This window comes from Acromyrmex echinatior, chromosome 2, assembly GCF_024713525.1.
Source record: "Acromyrmex echinatior isolate Ae372 chromosome 2, ASM2471352v2, whole genome shotgun sequence".
Taxonomy (NCBI): domain Eukaryota; kingdom Metazoa; phylum Arthropoda; class Insecta; order Hymenoptera; family Formicidae; genus Acromyrmex; species Acromyrmex echinatior.
This window is the reverse complement of record NC_141853.1, coordinates 11606770-11624986: the sequence shown is the minus strand read 5'-3', so window position 1 is coordinate 11624986 and position 18217 is coordinate 11606770. Positions and strand designations below refer to the sequence as shown.

Sequence of the window (18217 nt, the reverse complement as noted above, 5' to 3'; positions counted from 1 at the left end):
AGATATATGACTATCAACACACATCTAGTGACAAAAAACCGCGGATACTTTTTAGATGACCCAATATAATCCAAATAGCGCGAAGAAAATTTCCAACAGTTGCAAGACGGTTTTGCGCACGTCTTGCTTATCTGCAAAAATTCTATCGAAGACAGTTAGACAGCAAAATAAGTAAAGATGGCGGTTACCATGGATTCTGTAAGAGAAAAAGCGCTTCAAGATTACCGAAAGAAGCTTTTAGAACATAAAGAAGTCGAGTCACGTCTCAAGGAAAGTAAGATATTTTCGTAAATATTATAAATTTTATGTAATAAAATTTCATTTGCAAAGTATATATCTCAGAGGCTCATAACCTCTCACATCTCTCTTGTCAAGTTTTATTTAGTTTATATTTTATTCGTAGAGACGTTTTTCTTGTGATATTATTGTATTGATATTTTTTTTGAACTTTTTGTTTTATATATATATATATATATATATACATACATATATATTAGGTGTAATAAAAAGAAATCTATTATTTTTTCAATAGATGGCTTTAGTAATCTGTATCACGCGTAGACGAGATACAGATTACTAAAGCCATCTATTAGAAAAATAATGGATTTCTTTTTACTACACCTAATATGTCTTACAATAAATTTATTTTAAAACCCACAAAATGTACATACTTTTTAGTGAGAGAACATCTTAAGGATCTGACAAAGCAATATGACAAGTCTGAAAATGATTTAAAGGCATTACAAAGTGTTGGACAAGTATGTTGTCAAAATGTTATAACTTAATAATTTATGATTATCTTTATGTTTATCTCTATATTTCATTTTTATCTTACAGATTGTTGGAGAAGTATTGAAACAACTTACAGAAGAAAAGTGTAAGTAATCAATTTATATTGACTAATGTACGTCTGCATCTCTATCTTATTATATTTAATTTTAAAAATGGCTAAAAATTTCAAGTTTTATTACAGTGCTGTTTGCATTTTGTAAGAACAATGAGATATACATTTAATATAATAATATTAACATAAATATTTGTTGTATAGTTATAGTGAAAGCAACAAATGGTCCACGTTATGTTGTTGGATGTCGACGTCAATTGGACAAAAATAAATTAAAATCTGGAACTAGAGTTGCTTTAGATATGACAACTCTTACAATTATGCGTTATTTACCACGTGAGGTAAAAAAATTCACTAATGTATCTTTAGAAAGATTGGTTTCTAATTCTTCAAAAATTTATTCATATTGTTGCTTTTTAGGTTGATCCATTAGTTTATAACATGTCTCATGAAGATCCTGGCCATGTTACTTATTCTGCAATCGGTGGTTTGAGTGAACAAATACGCGAATTGCGTGAAGTTATAGAATTGCCATTATTAAATCCTGAACTTTTTCAAAGAGTTGGAATTACTCCTCCCAAAGGATGCTTGTTATATGGTCCTCCAGGTACTGGAAAAACATTATTGGCAAGAGCTGTTGCCAGTCAGTTAGATGCAAATTTTTTGAAAGTTGTTTCGAGCGCTATTGTTGATAAATATATTGGAGAATCGGCTAGACTGATTAGAGAGATGTTCAATTATGCTCGTGACCATCAACCTTGTATTATATTCATGGACGAAATTGATGCTATTGGTGAGTATACGATATTTTTAATTTAAAGAAATATCTAGATTAAGAGAGAAAATTATAGGTTAAATATTAATAAAATTAATATTTATTTTTACATATATGTAGGTGGCCGCAGATTTTCGGAAGGGACAAGTGCTGATCGAGAAATTCAGAGAACTTTGATGGAGTTGTTGAATCAAATGGATGGATTTGATTCTTTGGGCCAAGTTAAAATGATAATGGCTACAAATAGACCTGATACTTTAGATCCTGCATTATTACGACCAGGAAGATTGGATAGAAAGATTGAAATACCGCTTCCTAATGAACAAGCTCGTTTAGAGATTTTAAAGATACATGCCTTGCCAATTGCCAAACATGGTGAAATCGGTAAGAAATTAGTTCATTCTTAATCTTTCAAGTATTTTAAATATTTTATTTTACAATATTATATAAATATACATGCAAATGTAGATTATGAAGCTGTGGTTAAACTCTCTGATGGATTCAATGGTGCTGACTTAAGAAATGTGTGCACAGAAGCTGGCTTGTTTGCAATACGATTAGAAAGAGAATATGTGATACAAGAAGATTTTATGAAAGCTGTCAGAAAAGTTTCTGATAATAAGAAACTCGAATCGAAACTAGATTATAAACCTGTGTAATTCGATATAAAATATTATCATTTTATATTTCAAAAGTAATATTAGACGTCTATTAATTTTATATGACCCAAGTGGATCATTCAATATTGTCTTACTAAAAATTATTTTTATTTTCTATAATGAAATTATATTTGTGTAGAAGAGAGTTTACATTCAGCATTAACACATTAGCAAATTTATATGATATAACCAATAACATTGGTATAATCTAAAATGATTGATGTAAAATAAATATAGAAACCTTTGTTTTTCTTTCTGATTTTGCTAGATTATTGCGAATATTTATTTGCATATTTTACAAAATATTAAATATCGTATTTATAACATTTGTAAGAATTATAATCTACTCTGTATTGCCTGCAAGACGAATTTTTTTCCTTTCTTGATATTCCTGCACATTATCATATTTTCTTTTATATAAAACGGGAAACAAGTTTCGTTTAACAATAGTATTTTTTAAAATTTGCCAGGAGATATTGAGACATTTGATTGTAGAATTCAGAGCATCGTGAGTTACAAATCTATCGTTATCGAATTTGAATACTCGCAGTCCTACATCTGTTAATACCCACAAATCTTGTTTGTGTAAAAGACATTCGATAGGTTCAGTTTCTACGGTTATAGATTCTAAATAATTTGCTTTTAACTGTGTGTTTTTGTCACCACTAATTCTATAAACTAACAGTATTTTGCTACTATAAAAACTTATTATAATTAAAGATTCTATTTTACTAAAATAATATACTCTGAGATATTTGACAGGCAATATATCTACAGATTCGTCATACTGACAATCACGGAGGTCTTGATTAAATTTTTCTATGTCACATTTTGATATTTTATCGTAAAAATTGACAGACATTAGTTCACTACCGCATTTATAGTCCCACAATTTAAAAACTCCATCACCACCGCACGATATTAGGATGCTCTTCTCATGAGGCAACTCTGAGATATTCGTCACGAATTTTTCATGTCCCAAGCAGTAAGATATAATGTTGTAACAGTTGGGAAACATGGAAACTCTTATTTTTTCATCTCTATCAGTTGTTAGAACGTACTTCATATCTTGCGTGACAAGTACATCGAGAAGCATTGACAAATGGCCCAAGATGAAGGTTCCAGCTTCCGTTGGGCAACTAGTGGAAAACAGGTAAGCATCTCCAGCCTTATCTGCTATCACAATATCGTTGTTCGGTGAGAATCTCACTCTGCTTGCAGCCCTGATGAGCGTTCGATTTGACAGGAGTTTCAAGTCCTTTGTTTCGTACAAGCACAGTTGCTTGCGATTCGTGCATACCGCAAAATATTTCCCATCTTCTGAAAACGCTAGAGACGTTATCATGTGATAAGTCTCGATATCCACTTTGTTGTGCACGTCTATCTTCTTCTCCGACTCCAGATCGGGCAAAATTATCGTGTTTTCGGTATTATTGTCAATATCGTGCATTATTACACGTTCATTATTACACAAAGCAATGTACGACTCGTACACAGAAAAGCTCATTGTTGTAATATTCGTGAAAGCTCTTAAAATAACGTTATTGTTCGCAGCAATGAACGAATGTTCAATCTCTAATGTTGTACATACGCGCATCAATACAACGATGCAACACGTGTACTTACAACCTAACCTAACCTAACCTAACTTTTGTATAGATAATGCGGTGCAGCGCCAAGCGGTGATATCGAGCGTATTTAGCAGACACCTGCAGACACGACAATTGAGTAAGGGACTCCACACAATAAAAGGAATAGGGAACAGAGAATAGAGAATAAGAATTTCAACTTATCAGAAACTGTGTATTCCACAATAGATGATTTCTGATAGGTTGAAATTCTTATTCTCTGTTCTCTGTTCCTTTTATTGTGCGGAGCACCTAAAAGTCCTACTATTAGTGCATTCTTTTAGATATAAAAATCTGATTGGATAACCTAGAAGAATACACCAACACAGCGAACGAACTCGACTGTTGAGTTCGCTGAATCGTTGAATACGTCCAATAGGTCCGTTCAACAAAATGTGTGTATTATGCAGTTTTCTTCGCGCTGATTAAGCTATATTTTTCTATTTAGAGCTAAGGTTGATATTACATTTGTCATACGACAAAAATGCACAAATGAAAGTAACGGCCTAAAGCCTCGAACACAACGAAGGAATATCGATAGCGATAGAAATAAGGGGATCCGCATTCAACCTATCAGAAACTGTGTATTCCAATATATGATTTCTGATAGGTTGAAATTCTTATTCTTTGTTCTCTGTTCCCTGTTTCTTTTATTGTGCGAAACCCCTAACGCGATATCAACCTATCCCGGATTACACAGTTTCTGATAGGTTAGAAATCGTGTAATTTTTATCACTATCGCTATTCCCTCGCGTTGTGTCTGGGGCTTTAAAGCACGGTTTACAATAAGTTGCCAATGCACCATTAGCAGTCGCAATGCTTCACGACGGCCAATCAGAAGCATCACCAATTACTATTGACGCTTCTGATTGGCTGTTGCTAAGCTTTGCAACTTATTGCAGACGCTTAAGGTCGGAATCAGACTACGCATTGAAGATTGAGATTGAAGATTGAAAGATTGAAATTTGACCAATCAAAACTATAGGAGCTAAAATTCCTTTGTCTTCATTGATCAAATTTCAGTCTTCAATCTTCAATCTCAATCTTCAATGCGTAGTTTGATTCCGGCCTAAGACCATTTCAACCAACTCCATTGATTAACTTTAATCAATGATGGTCCATTTAAATTGACCAATCGCATTTGTCAACGACAGTTGCAACGCAGCCTGGATTCACTGCGTGAGTCAATCCTGCAAAATTAGTATTCTACCGTTGCATTTTTGAACGATAATAAATTCCAATAATAAATCATTAGTGATTAGTCACATCAAGTCAAGTCAATCGACATATAGGTATCGAAAGGAAAGCCGATTTTCGCCAACATTTTTATCGCGCGATCCGGTTTGATTGTGATTCAGTTTCAACCGAGAAACCGTTTGACGGTTATTCCACCGCGCTTACGTCTTCGTGAGTTTTCGAACGCACAATTTCATCCGGTTACTCCGGCGGCCCCGGCTAGTCCGGTCGGACGACGCACAGGAGTGCGTGGAGCGGAGTATAATACAATCGCGTCTGTTTGCGATCCGTCCGGGAGTTCGTAGTGTCGACGAGTTACGGCTAACAGCTGGACCGATCTCCATATTTCTTCATTCTTCAACGTCACGTCGAACATGATAGAAATTATCCGACGGACAACGACACGCCGTACTATTCCGTAGACGATCCCAGGCTATAAATATCGAGATAAACGGCGCGGCGGGGATTTAAATTTGGATCGTATCGAACGGCACAACCGGCCGGAGGGGTAGGACGAGGACTATTTTAAAACGATTGGGAGACGGTTTTATGTCGGTTTCGGTACGACAAATATCCGACGCGTTTGCGATTGACGTCAACGAGGTTCTCTTCGTATAGTCTGTCTTCGTCGTAACTGCCGTTAATATGGGGATAATACTATCCAGATTTCAGGTGAGTATCGAGATCTCTTTCTGTGACATTTCGTTGAGGTTAGTACCAATCATATATGTACGGCGTTCCGCACTTATTTATCTGTGGTTAAACATCGAGCAATATTTCTAAATATCATTCATGTCCTATTTATAGCCGTGAATCCGTTTGGATGACGACAGATTCGTAATCGCGTAGATTGCGTTAACCTTGGGGCGAAGCAATAACTTTGGGTCCTTTTTTCTAAACGTAACGAGACCGCAAGACGGCTCATAATTAGCCGTATGATTAGGTTTTTTTATCTGACATCTTTTTTAAACTGTATATGAGTCCTTGGGTTCGTCGTGCGATTTCCCTGATGCCCACCATTGTCATGAGTAAACAAAAACGGTCGATAAATTTATTCCGCAGGGATATTGCGAGACCCAAACATTAACATTCAATGACGAACTTCGTTTTAATTTACACGCGTCATTATTGCGAAGGAATTATATTATGGATGCATGAACGATATGCGTTGTTATTTTGTAAATTGAAATCGAATTATCTTTTAGTATTTATTTAGTTTAGTAGCTATTTAGTTTATCTTTGTCTTTTTAATCATACGAATATCTATACAAAGCCTACTCCATAAATATATAGTACAAAGGAAATGTATTTTACAAGACTTATTTTTTCCTATCGTATTTTTTCAATACTCAATTTAATATTTTACAGAAAAACTATAAAAATATTGAATAGAAAAAAATTGGAAAATTTAGAAAAAATTTATGCTACAGTTTTATTTTTTTCACAAGAGAAGTTACTCTTTATCACGATTTTCGTTAAATGTTTTTTTTTTGTGTAAAGAAATATATTTATATAAGGTATACACATTATAATGTAAAATATATGTTTTTCAGAAAAAAAAGACAACCATTGAAATTTTGGAGAGTCTAGATGCAGTGAGTATTATTTTATTGTTACTGCGTGATATATATTATAAAATGACATTACGTAACTTCCTTTTCTAACAGCAAATCAAAGACATCCAACAATATGGACAGACTACGGAACAAAGACACAAAAAAATAGTAGGAACTATCATCATTTATGGAGTTGTCCTTTATGTTATGATAGCATTCATCTTTTACTTTTGTTTCTTCCCAGCGTCATTATACGATCAGATCTTTTATATAACGCCATTATTACTTTTCCCAATTTTGTAAGTATGCAAATATGAGACACTTGTTGATTATAATTGTACAATATATGGATCTTTTTAACTAGGAAATGTGATCAAATACATTTTCCTTTCAGAATACTTTTAACAAAGAAAATGGTTTCATGGTATTATAATCGTAAAATTACTCTTAACCAAGAAAAATTGTCTATTGCCATGGCAGAGAAAAAAAAGATATTAAACGAAGTTACCGAAACGGAGACGTATAAGAAAGCTAAAGAAATATTATTAAAATTTGCACCAGACGAATTAACCAATAACATGTCACCTGTAAGTACATTTACGTTGTTCTTGTATTTAAATATTATATTTAATTAAATTTTATATTTAAATATTTAGTTAGACAATGCTACATAAATAAAGAAAGCTAAAATTATATAATTTCTATTGTCTTATTTTACACTAATTTTTTTTATAAGTTGACTTTACATTCATTAGATTTTATTTCTTTCTTTACAGTTAACTCCAAAGGTTTGTACTTCGGAACGCGTAATATTTACGAGTATATGTAAAAATATATAAGAATAAAATGAAATGGTAGCAAAACTAGAGAAAATGAAATACAAGCTATATTATTAAAAGATTCTTTGTGAAAACATACAAATTAATGATTTTGTTTGTAGCTTATTTCCCATAGGATGTCCGTACCATCTGAGACACCTCGACGTCCTACGCCACAAGCTGCAACATCTCCTCTACAGAGTGATTTAAGAAGAAGAATTGTAACGACTCAAAATCAGCCACAAAATACACAGATGGGTGTATCTGCTTCTGGTCAAACGACACCTCCCATTAGATCGATTAATCAACCTTTAAATGCTTCTTTCCAGTCTAGAATAATTAATCCTGCAGCCATGGGTTTCCGTAAGTAAAAATATAATATATAATGATTTGCAAAAATATTGTACTTATACATATTTTGAAGTATGTCACATAAATTCATTAATTATATAAAAATAATTAACGACTGCAATATATATGACTTTAGGATCACCATTACCACGACCTGTATTGCCGCAACAAAGAACAATCATTGACCGTTTGGTTGATTATTTAGTAGGTGATGGTCCTGCAAATCGTTATGCTTTAATTTGTCGGCAATGTGAATCGCATAATGGAATGGCTCTGAAAGAAGAGTTTGAATATTTCGGTAAGATGTTCATTTTTTAAAGAGTTTTCTCTCAAAATATATTTTAATAGATGATATGAATATACATATACTTTTGCAGCGTATAGATGTTGTTACTGTGGTTTCTGGAATCCTGCAAGAAAACAAAAGCCTTCTGCTCCGAAATTAGATTTTGATAATCCTGCTATTTCGAATGCAGAATCCGAAGCTAATTTACCTCATAATACAGATGAAGAGTCAATAAAACTTACTGACAATGAGCTGGAAACATGTACACATTCAGATACAGGTATATAATTTCTATTATTTATATATTGATTTCTCTAGTAATTTAATTTAATTTTTTTGCCGATATTTTTTATCTCTAGTGTGAATAATACATATGAATGCTAGAGTAATTATTGACAATTTGTACAATTTTGTATTTTATAGATTCAGATATTGAAGTAGTTGAAAGACCAGGCGAAACATCTGACACTCCTGAATCCGAAACCAAGGAATTATTAGAGGAGAAAAAATCCGAGGAGAATAAAGTACAGTCTGATGAAATTCAATCGTAGCACTCATAACTTTTCTATTCAAATAACTAGCCTGAAGGCGAAAAAGGATATTTGTAAATCAGAATTTCAAGTAAGTTTAAAATTTGATAAAAGTGAAGAAATATAATAAGCAAGAATGGTAACGTCAATGCATGAAATAAAAAAATAAATTATATAAAATATGTTGACTTTCTTAATGTATAATGAAAGCTAGAAATGTAAAATATCTTTTTAGATTATAGCTGTAATCGTCAATTGAAACGTTGCTATTTAATATGTGGAAATCGTTGCTCTAATTTAGAAGTAACAAATATTATATATGATTGTTGATTATACGTAATATAAAATCAATAGATTTTTCTTAAGTTTTGATTATATAGCATTTGCGAAACAATTTGTAAAAAAACGTATGAGGATTCTATACTTGATCGTGAAAGATTATTATCATTCCAAATCTTTATTTGCCTAGCATTAGTGCGGTTACCGAATGCAAAAGGCTGAAATAAAAGCAAAAAATCATTAATCTAATTTCTTTTAAATACTTCGTAGATTTCATACAAATATTTATATACAATAATATTTATATGAAATTGCGTTTCATTTTTAGTTTTTGAGGCACAATTTAATCAAATGCAACAAAATACTTGAACTCATTGCGTGCGAAAAGTTGCATATCAATTAATAATGTATTTTTTATAAGACTGCCTATCTTATCTGCAGTGGCAGATCATTATTTATATTAGGCCATTTAAATCTAATATATTAAATTTTTTTGAGAAGCTACGCTGATCTTTCCTTCGTACATTTTAAACTCAACCAACCATGCCTTTTATCTGAATATTGCTATAGTTTCATATATTATTTTATTAAACGAAAAAATAAATTACATTCTAGCGTATTAAAATTTAACTATTAGTTTAGATGTAAGGCTATTACGAAATATAAATTTTGTTATGTAAATGCGTCATTTTTGAAAAGAATGCATTTTGTAGCAGCACTGTCTTTTTCATGGAAAATTATTTAACACTCAGATAGCTTCTAGATTAAATAATATCATTGTAATAGAAATCTGAGAATGCGCTCTATATTATATTACTTATTACACTCTACTGTGATTCTAGATAGGCTAATAAAAGATTATTGTATCAGCTCGAATTCGACCTTAACGTAATCGTAAATTATAAAAACTATTATTGTATTTTTTTGCTTCCTAAATAAGGAATTGTACTGTTATTTTAATATGGTAAATTTATATGTGGAAAAGATATTTGAGCAATTTTAAAAATTCTTGGTATAATACAATTTTAGACAGAATTTAACTAGTTTTATTTTTTCACCTTGATATGTATCATGAAATTATTCGGAATGAAATTCACTTGGAATTATCCTATTTTGTTTTTCTAGAAAACACAATAAAAATTTAGATAATTATTGAGTAATTCGATCGGAATCCATTCTAAATAATTTCATAATACTTATCTTTATTCAGATCTTCTGCCGATAATAATAGCAATAATGCGAATAATGCAATTTTTTATTTATTCGAGTGTTAATATTAATTCATTCGAGTATTAATATTAATTTATTATTTACATTTCAATTATCTTGATTTTGATCTCTCGTCTGATGAGACGATCTCTCGTTGGACATGTTAGAACTCCCGCATTTTGTCATTGTATTCGTTATAGCGCATGCGCGAGAAATTCAATGCGATTTTCAAAATTTATCATACCTATAATCCGATTCACGCTTATTTAAACTTCATTGGCTGCGATCAACAGAAAAAGCAGCTTTGCAACAATAACATTTTTTAATATGATTATAAAAATTTTTACTTTTGTTTTCGCGTCAAGGAAAAAGTTACATTGGGAGCTTTCCAACAGAGGCACGTATCTTTGTTTCTTTTATATTATTGATCAAGGACAGGATGATTCTTGTCAATTTGTGTCTCTGAGGGGCCCCGCATAATAAAAGGAATAGGGAACAAAGAACAGAGAATAAAAATTTCAACCTATCAGAAATCATGTATTGTGGAATACAAATACACAGTTTCTGATAGATTGAAATTCTTATTCTCTATTCTTTGTTCTCTGTTTCTTTTATTGTGCGGAGCCTTTTACTGATTCCTTGGACGGACACATATGGCGGATTTAAGCAACCAATAAAAAATTATTTCATTAACTTAATGCCTCCTCCACACAGAACGCGGCACTGTTTGAAAATTGATGTAGTAACCAATCAATTTATCGCTTTTCCATAGGAGCGAAAGAATGATTGGTTAGCGTGGCAACTTCTGTTGCGCTGCAAGCGTTGTTCTGTATGCAGGAGCCATTATTAATATAGGAACATTACAACTCCACGTTGTACCTCATCTAGATATTTCCATGATACATGGCTCCGTAAGCTGGTATACGTGTAAATCGGCCTTAATTTATAGGTTTATAGCTTCAATTTCTACATGAAAATAGTGTCCGTATTATCCGTTCGTTCATTCGATCGGCGAATTACCGTGCAAGGTAAATCTAACGATTTTTTCGGCATCATCGTATAATTTGTTAAGAGACATACATATACCACAAGATCGAATGTCATCCTTGATATTTGTGTTAATAGTATCGTGTGATATGTTTTATCGTCAATGATTTTAATGTGAGCGCGTAACGGGTTCCAAGGCTTCCAGCCATTGAAGCTTGTTTCCGACAATTTTTACTACATTATGTGGCTACGTATAATGACGTGAAATTTCGTGACAAAACGTTCCCATTAAGATTTAACAGTGACGAGACGTATTAGTCATAGTTATACACCGTAGCGAATCACGATATTAGGTAAAAATCACATAGAATCAAATTAAATCATCCTTAGTGAACTGTTTCTCAGGCTTTTTTGGCGGACGCCATAATGTCCATTCATGATGATATTCGTGCGGTACTCGAGATTTCGCGCCAATGATCGCCGATGGCCGTTGATACTATACGATTGACTCTTCATCGCGTACTTAACATCGAAAATGTACTTATCTCACTTCAACATTTCGTGCGAATCTATTTTGTTGAAAATTATCTGATCTTATTAGATACACTTTAGGTAGGGTCATGCTCTATCGACTTTAGCACGTGGTAGTTCCTAATTTTTTCATTTTACTTTTTTTTTTGTAGAGATTTTACTTTTTTATATGGAGAATAAAAATTTGTATATAATGTATTTTTTTTTATAGGTCAGTAAACATGCCAGAATTGACGGAGCTTGACAAAGCGGCGAGTTCGGAGCCTACGAAGGTGGAGTTGGTAGGTATCGGTTCTGCAACTGATTCTGATTCAGACGATACTATACCGGAATTAGAAGATGCTGGCACTCCGGGTACCGTCGGTTTTCCAGGTACAACAGTCACTGGACTTCCTATTGATATGGTGTCCAAGGCCAAGCAAAGCCGTGGAGAAAAGAAAGCTAGGAAGCTTATGAGCAAATTAGGATTGAAGCCGGTAAACTTAAATGTTTTAATATTCTAATAAATTTATTTTTTTATAAATTTATTGTCTCTGAAATGTATTAAAATCTCGTACTCTTTCAAAACTAAACTTTTCAATAAATCTTTTATAAACTAAAACATATATGGGAGAGAATTGGAATTGAACTTGTCGATTATGAGTTTATTACAGATATTATTTCTATACATTGAGTTACATATATCATCTGTATCATCTCAAAATTTATTTTGTATTCAAGATAATGCTTTGCTTTTTATGTTCAGGTTCAAGGAGTCAATAGAGTAACTATTCGTAAATCAAAGAATATTCTGTTTGTTATAAACAAGCCAGATGTTTTGAAGAATCCAGCTTCAGATACTTATATAGTATTTGGTGAAGCCAAGGTAACGAAATAACTCTGACTGTGTAATAATAAAAATCACATTATTTATTGAACTTTTTATTTTATGATGATTAGTAAGGTTTCGCAAACTAACAGAAATTATTTGTTGAAAATACCTTGGCAGACTGATATTTGACAATTATTTATTGTTATATAAATATGAATTAATATATATTTTTAATATATATATTTTATATATTAAAACGTTCTTTATAGATTGAAGATCTCAGTCAACAAGCTCAAGTAGCAGCAGCAGAGAAATTCAAAGAACCACCAGTTATACCAGCAACTGAAGCTGGTGGCAGTACTACGGTAAAATATGTTGTGTTTTATAATTGATCAATATATATATTAATTGCAATATTAATATGTAACAGTATTTAATATAACTTTTTTTTTTATATTAGGTTGTCGCTCCTATACAAGAAGAATCAGAAGAAGAGGTAGATGAAACAGGTGTGGAAGAAAAAGATGTTGACCTGGTTATGTGTCAAGCTAATGTATCACGAGGGAAAGCTATTAAAGCTCTTAAAAATAATCAAAATGACATCGTCAATGCTATTATGGTAAGTTTTTATTATATATATATATGTACTTTATACGTTTAAATATTTTTACATAATCATATGATGATCGTTTCAAGGTTTCGCTTATACATTTTTATCAGAATAAAAATTGTGTTGAATATTTCTTGGCAGACTGACTCGTTTTCTGTTAATAAATTGTGCTCGACAAATATAGTGAATTTATAATTCATTCGTTTATTTTTTATTTCAGGAATTGACAATGTGATAGAGCTGCTTAAAAGTAGGATATATGCTGACCGTTCCGAGATTGTAATTTCATTATACGTATTATCAGAAAGCGTCCTTCTTTTTTTATTTTATCGGATTGAAAGAAAAAGCTACAATATATTGTGAGAAAATTGGCTATATTAATCTTCCGTAATTGTCTTAAAAAATTGAATTCGAATGTATATACGAAATTCGTGTAAAACAAAAGATAAATACATTAAGATCACTGTAAATTTTCTATTTATTTTATTACATATTAAAAAGGTGTATTAAATCGACATTGCCATTTTTTTTAATTTTTGTTTATAGGCCATTTTGATGATACAATTACATATCAATTCTTAGTATATTTCAATTTGGGTTGATCAAATTGGACGATTTGCATCAATGAGTTGCGATGGATAATATAGAATTGATGATCATCCGTCGATAACTGATTCTCTGAATTCAATCATGGTGATCGTTATGGAATATCATATCGATAACAGGTATGTCAGTCTAACTATAGAAGAATATAAAATGAATGATAAAAAATAAAAGATGATAAGCATGATATAATTAATTCTATACAATAATTTTAATTGTAATATCAATGAAGCCAACGCGACATGTTCAAGAAATTTATGAAAATTTTTTTGCATTGTATAACTTTTAACGAATTAGTACACGAGATTGATACAAGATGGCAGCACAAGTATCTTGAGAAGTCGTCATCCATTTTTCACATATGTATGGCAATGGCACAGCAATGGACAGGTAATTCAAGAATAAACGCAGAAGCAGTATAATCAATATATTTATTTGGAAATATGTACGTATATTTTAAATAATACCGTGCGTATTTTGAATTTTTATGTTAATAGGTTTGAATCATCATATTTATATTATTCAGAGTAAAATGACTCTTATATGATGAGTATTATATTGAATAGTATTTGATATTACACAATATTCCTAGACAACAAAAAATCTGAAATCGCGTCATAAGATGTTTTTTGCGTCTAAAAGTCAACTTAAAGACGTCTTATGTCATAATTATGTTGTTACATTGTATGTTGTTTGGGTGGGTTATTATTGATGTATATTGAGTCTTCAAATTGTTCTCTTTTAATTGTTTAAAAGGTGCATTACTAATATCGTACAAAATAATTGTGTAATAATATTGAGCGTGTAAAGATTTCTTTATTTCCAAAATAAAAAAAAAAAATTAAATTTTGCGCACCATAATCGTCTGTGAGAGTGTGCTTTTTGCTTAAAAAGTTTTGTTCAGTTTATATCTTAGTTACTTGATTGACACGTTGTCAGTTACTTTATAAATAAATATCTTTTGAAATTTGAAAATCATAGATATCTCGAATCAGAATACATTCTTCAAATATCACATTAAGTGTAGCGTTTCGAAGCGACCGGAAAAAAACGCGCCTGGCACGACGTTCCTCGCCGCGACGTTCGCGAGAAGTTTTATAAGCCGTTTCGCGCACATGTCGCCAAATATCCACGAGATGAAAGAGCTAGCGTAAGAAGAAATGATATCGGGCGATCAGCGACGCGATATTGCCGCGTAAGATGTGCGCTCTCCCATTTACGATTTCGCGCTAATATTTGAGATTTCGGTCTCGTATATGACCCGCTATCCATGTCGGTGACATCTGGCACGGATCTTAAGGCGCATTATTGTCCGCAAAAAGTTTTCGCAATATTGTCACGTAATAAGAGAGAGAGAGAGAGAAAGAGAGAGAGAGAGAGAGGGAGGGAGAGGGAAAGAGCAGCTGTCCGAGAGATCATCTGGGGAATGTATAAGTGCTTATATATCCTCTGTACGTATGCAGAGAGATCGCGTCGGATATCGTATCGGAAAATCATTGAAATCCTCAAATTCCAGAATCATTGAGACATATTGGGTGTAACCGAAAGTTTTGCCGATCTGCCAGATTTACGATTTGGAAGTTAATCCAAACCGTTGACTTCCTCTCGAATTTCTTTTTTTTTTGTGTCGTTTTGCATATCATCGATATCGTGATAGCTGTAATAAATTATATATACGATTATAAATTTTATATATTTTTTTGGGAATGTGGGATGAGAGAAGAAGGTGAGAGGGGATGAGAAGACTTAGGTCTATTTGTATGGTTAAATTAGTGTACACTTATATTTAAAATAGACATGATTTATTTTTTACAATAACGACACAATTAAAAAAAATAAAATTTTCCAGAAAATGAATATTTTAATTTAAAAAATTTTGTAACATGATTTTTAAAATGCAGTTTTGATTTAATAATTGATTGTAGAGGAATAAAAAAATATATATTTTAAGTATGTTTTTCCTTTTTTGCTTGTGTTCTCATTTTTTCACAATTTGTTTACAAGCAATTAAAATTACAATTTTTTAATTATATCGTTGCAGCAAACGAACGATATAATTTGAAATTCAGCGAAAGTGAACTTGAAAAATTTAGTACAATGATGAAGAATAGACCGTACAATCTTTTATTAATCATTCGTCATCTTATACAGATGTTTTTCCATAGTAAGATACAAGAAGTATCCATTATTGAATGATACTGTTGATACCAAAAGAGTGACGATAAATATCGATCATCTTAGCACATTCCTATGCAAGCGGCAAAGGAGATAACGAAAGAGAGGAAGACAGATAGGAAAAGAAAGACGAGGAGAGGATCAGCCTGACCAGTATGTCCGAATCTGATTGTTCCCTTAACGATTGGTTGACAGCGAAGATGTATGTCGGTGTCATCAGATAATGTAACGTCAATATGCACGCATACACACGCAATTCCGCATCACGTACATGCATGCCGTGTACACGCGTGCGTGTGTATATATATATATATATATATATATATATATATATATATATATATATGGACGAGGGTAGAAATATTCGTAAATGCTTCGATGCCATCACTGTCACCATCGTCATCGTCGTCGTCGTCGTCGTTGTCGTCGTTTCGTTGTACGTCGAGGACATCTTCATAATGTCGTGCACAAACCGACTGTCATGTCATATCACAAATGATCGGCGACGACGATGGAACCGGCCGATAAGGTGAAGAAAGGCACTCTCAATCGATGCCGCACGTGCGATATCGACATCGAGGTCAAACTTGTCAATCGCCGAGTTCTACTTCTTTACATTTGACCTGTTAACACTTTTCAAACTGGATCGTGCAATTAGTGACAAATTTCTTCGCGTCTCGTCGAGAGAAGAAAGTTTCGCGTAATTACGTAATTTTTTGACAAAAACTCGAGCGACAAACACCACTCCTCGATTTTTTATTTTGTCCAAAAGAAAGTTACGCAATCGATATTTACAACGATGACAGATTCAAGCGTGACTCGTAATTATATATTTCTTGCTTGCATGCTACGACTTATTTATGCTTTTTTATACAATCCTTTTGTGCTCTTGGACAGAATATAAATAGACAAAATTTGTTTATCTTGACAAAGCGATTTTTCTTGAACGAGAGAAACGGTATACGCGCCTATTGGCGCGGCAAGCCTGCATCTCTCCGCGGATACCTCGAAGAAAATAATAAATCGCTGAATCAAGCGGCTGCGATCGCGCGTCACGAGTAAAATGTATTAACACACTCACCCGGCGAGTATCTAATATAGCAATTGTTCTTCTTCATTCGAATTGCGTACGAGGTAATTGAAGGGCGCGCTAAATAAAATACGCGCCCTAAGGAGGTACGATACAGCCGTCAGATCTCGCGTTTGAAAGTCAGAACCGGAGGAGAAAAAGGGGTATAGAACGAGATAGAAGAGGACGGATGAAGTGAATGAGAATAACGTGTGAGAAGGAGCGAAAGTGAAAGAGAAGAAGATGACTGGGGAGGAAAAGGGGGAGACAAATGTTAGAGAAAGAGAGATAAAGAGAGAAAGAGAGAGAGAGAGAGAAACCAGAGGGACGTAAGGGTTAAAAGAAGAGGTGGACAGAAGCGTGAGTGCAGAAGTGGAGAGAGGAAGAGAGGTTAGGAAGGAAAGAAGAAGGTAAGGATAAGAAGAGACCTATCGGACCATGTGGCAGGCGCAAACGGTGTGAGTAATGGCGTCGACCAATCGCTCCCAGCTCTAAAACACGAACGCGCCGGCCGCCTGTCCCCCTCTCTACCTCACGCGAACGCGTATAGTAATAACGAGCCGTCTATCATCGTCGGAATCATTATCATCGCCGGATCCGCGATCCTCGTTCTTCTCCTGCCGCCTGGCCGGCTTCTCGTCTTTCGTCTCTACCTCGTCAGGGGCGGATCTATACCGAGACCTAATGAGACTTAAGCTTTAGCTTTCAACCAGTGTTAAAGAATAAGCTTGCTTTCGCGAAATCTATTTGTCAATGTTTTGAATAATCCAAAACACAATACGAGAACGATTCAAATTAAAAATCTGAAGCACCGAACAGTAATTTCGTTGAAAGTAACAAAAATTTCGGGCGCACAATTTGTGCACAGGTCAGAGTGTATAAAAATGTAAAATTCAAAACATGGATATAATGGACGTAATTAAACAATATGTCTGTTATTAACGGTTTAAAAACGGTTTAATAATGATCTCTTATCTATTTCATGTATGTTAAATGAAAGAAGAAAAAGAGAGACTCTCTTTATTGTCTCTTTGTTTAGTCATGAATCAACAAGATTCTTCAAAAATTAGCTTTTTACAGTACGAAGTTGTTATCCGTCCCTATGTATACATCGACTTTTCAGCGAGTGATGCAGCGGAAAGGAATGGATGTGGAAAGAGCGAGAGGGAGAGGGGAGGGGGATTTAATGACAAAATTATACCGAAAGTGCAGTCTCGCCGATGTCCATGAAGAAGATATAATGCTGCCCTCTTATCTCGA

The 18217-nt window shown here is 33.2% G+C and overlaps 4 protein-coding genes across 7 annotated transcripts; 3 read left to right on the top strand and 1 right to left on the bottom strand.

Annotated features, from left to right (window-relative positions):
• The first annotated feature begins 107 nt into the window (after positions 1 to 107).
• On the top strand, positions 108 to 2641 carry Rpt4 (Regulatory particle triple-A ATPase 4). The gene is made up of 7 exons (XM_011057347.2): positions 108 to 274; positions 679 to 758; positions 838 to 877; positions 1049 to 1185; positions 1265 to 1637; positions 1740 to 2003; positions 2088 to 2641. The coding sequence occupies exons 1-7, from the start codon at positions 178 to 180 to the stop codon at positions 2276 to 2278; spliced, it is 1182 nt and encodes a 393-aa protein (XP_011055649.1). The 5' UTR covers positions 108 to 177; the 3' UTR covers positions 2279 to 2641.
• wuho (tRNA (guanine-N(7)-)-methyltransferase non-catalytic subunit wuho) lies at positions 2521 to 4090 on the bottom strand. The gene has a single exon (XM_011057333.2). The coding sequence runs from the start codon at positions 3873 to 3875 to the stop codon at positions 2622 to 2624; it is 1254 nt and encodes a 417-aa protein (XP_011055635.1). The 5' UTR covers positions 3876 to 4090; the 3' UTR covers positions 2521 to 2621.
• A 1021-nt stretch (positions 4091 to 5111) lies between these two features.
• Positions 5112 to 9997, top strand: Lnpk (zinc-ribbon metal-binding protein lunapark). 3 transcript variants are annotated; one of them, XR_015544034.1, is made up of 10 exons: positions 5112 to 5814; positions 6696 to 6737; positions 6810 to 6997; positions 7093 to 7285; positions 7475 to 7486; positions 7639 to 7879; positions 8004 to 8165; positions 8245 to 8433; positions 8577 to 8774; positions 8919 to 9997. XR_015544034.1 is itself a non-coding variant. In XM_011057311.2 (9 exons), exons 1-9 carry the CDS (start codon positions 5788 to 5790, stop codon positions 8702 to 8704), a joined length of 1182 nt encoding a protein of 393 aa, XP_011055613.1. In that variant the 5' UTR covers positions 5112 to 5787; the 3' UTR covers positions 8705 to 9997. The 3 variants fall into 3 exon arrangements, 2 of the variants coding, with proteins under 2 accessions (XP_011055613.1, XP_011055622.1); XM_011057311.2 differs by having other exon boundaries at positions 8577 to 9997; XM_011057320.2 differs by lacking the exon at positions 7475 to 7486 and having other exon boundaries at positions 5114 to 5814; positions 8577 to 9997.
• Positions 9998 to 11073: 1076 nt separating this feature from the next.
• On the top strand, positions 11074 to 13580 carry Nacalpha (nascent polypeptide associated complex protein alpha subunit). Of its 2 annotated transcripts, none has more exons than XM_011057290.2 (6): positions 11074 to 11199; positions 11901 to 12165; positions 12435 to 12554; positions 12770 to 12865; positions 12961 to 13119; positions 13331 to 13580. In XM_011057290.2, the coding sequence occupies exons 2-6, from the start codon at positions 11911 to 11913 to the stop codon at positions 13343 to 13345; spliced, it is 645 nt and encodes a 214-aa protein (XP_011055592.1). In that variant the 5' UTR covers positions 11074 to 11199; positions 11901 to 11910; the 3' UTR covers positions 13346 to 13580. The 2 variants fall into 2 exon arrangements, with proteins under 2 accessions (XP_011055592.1, XP_011055600.1); XM_011057298.2 differs by lacking the exon at positions 11074 to 11199 and adding an exon at positions 11235 to 11511.
• The last annotated feature ends 4637 nt before the right edge of the window (positions 13581 to 18217 follow it).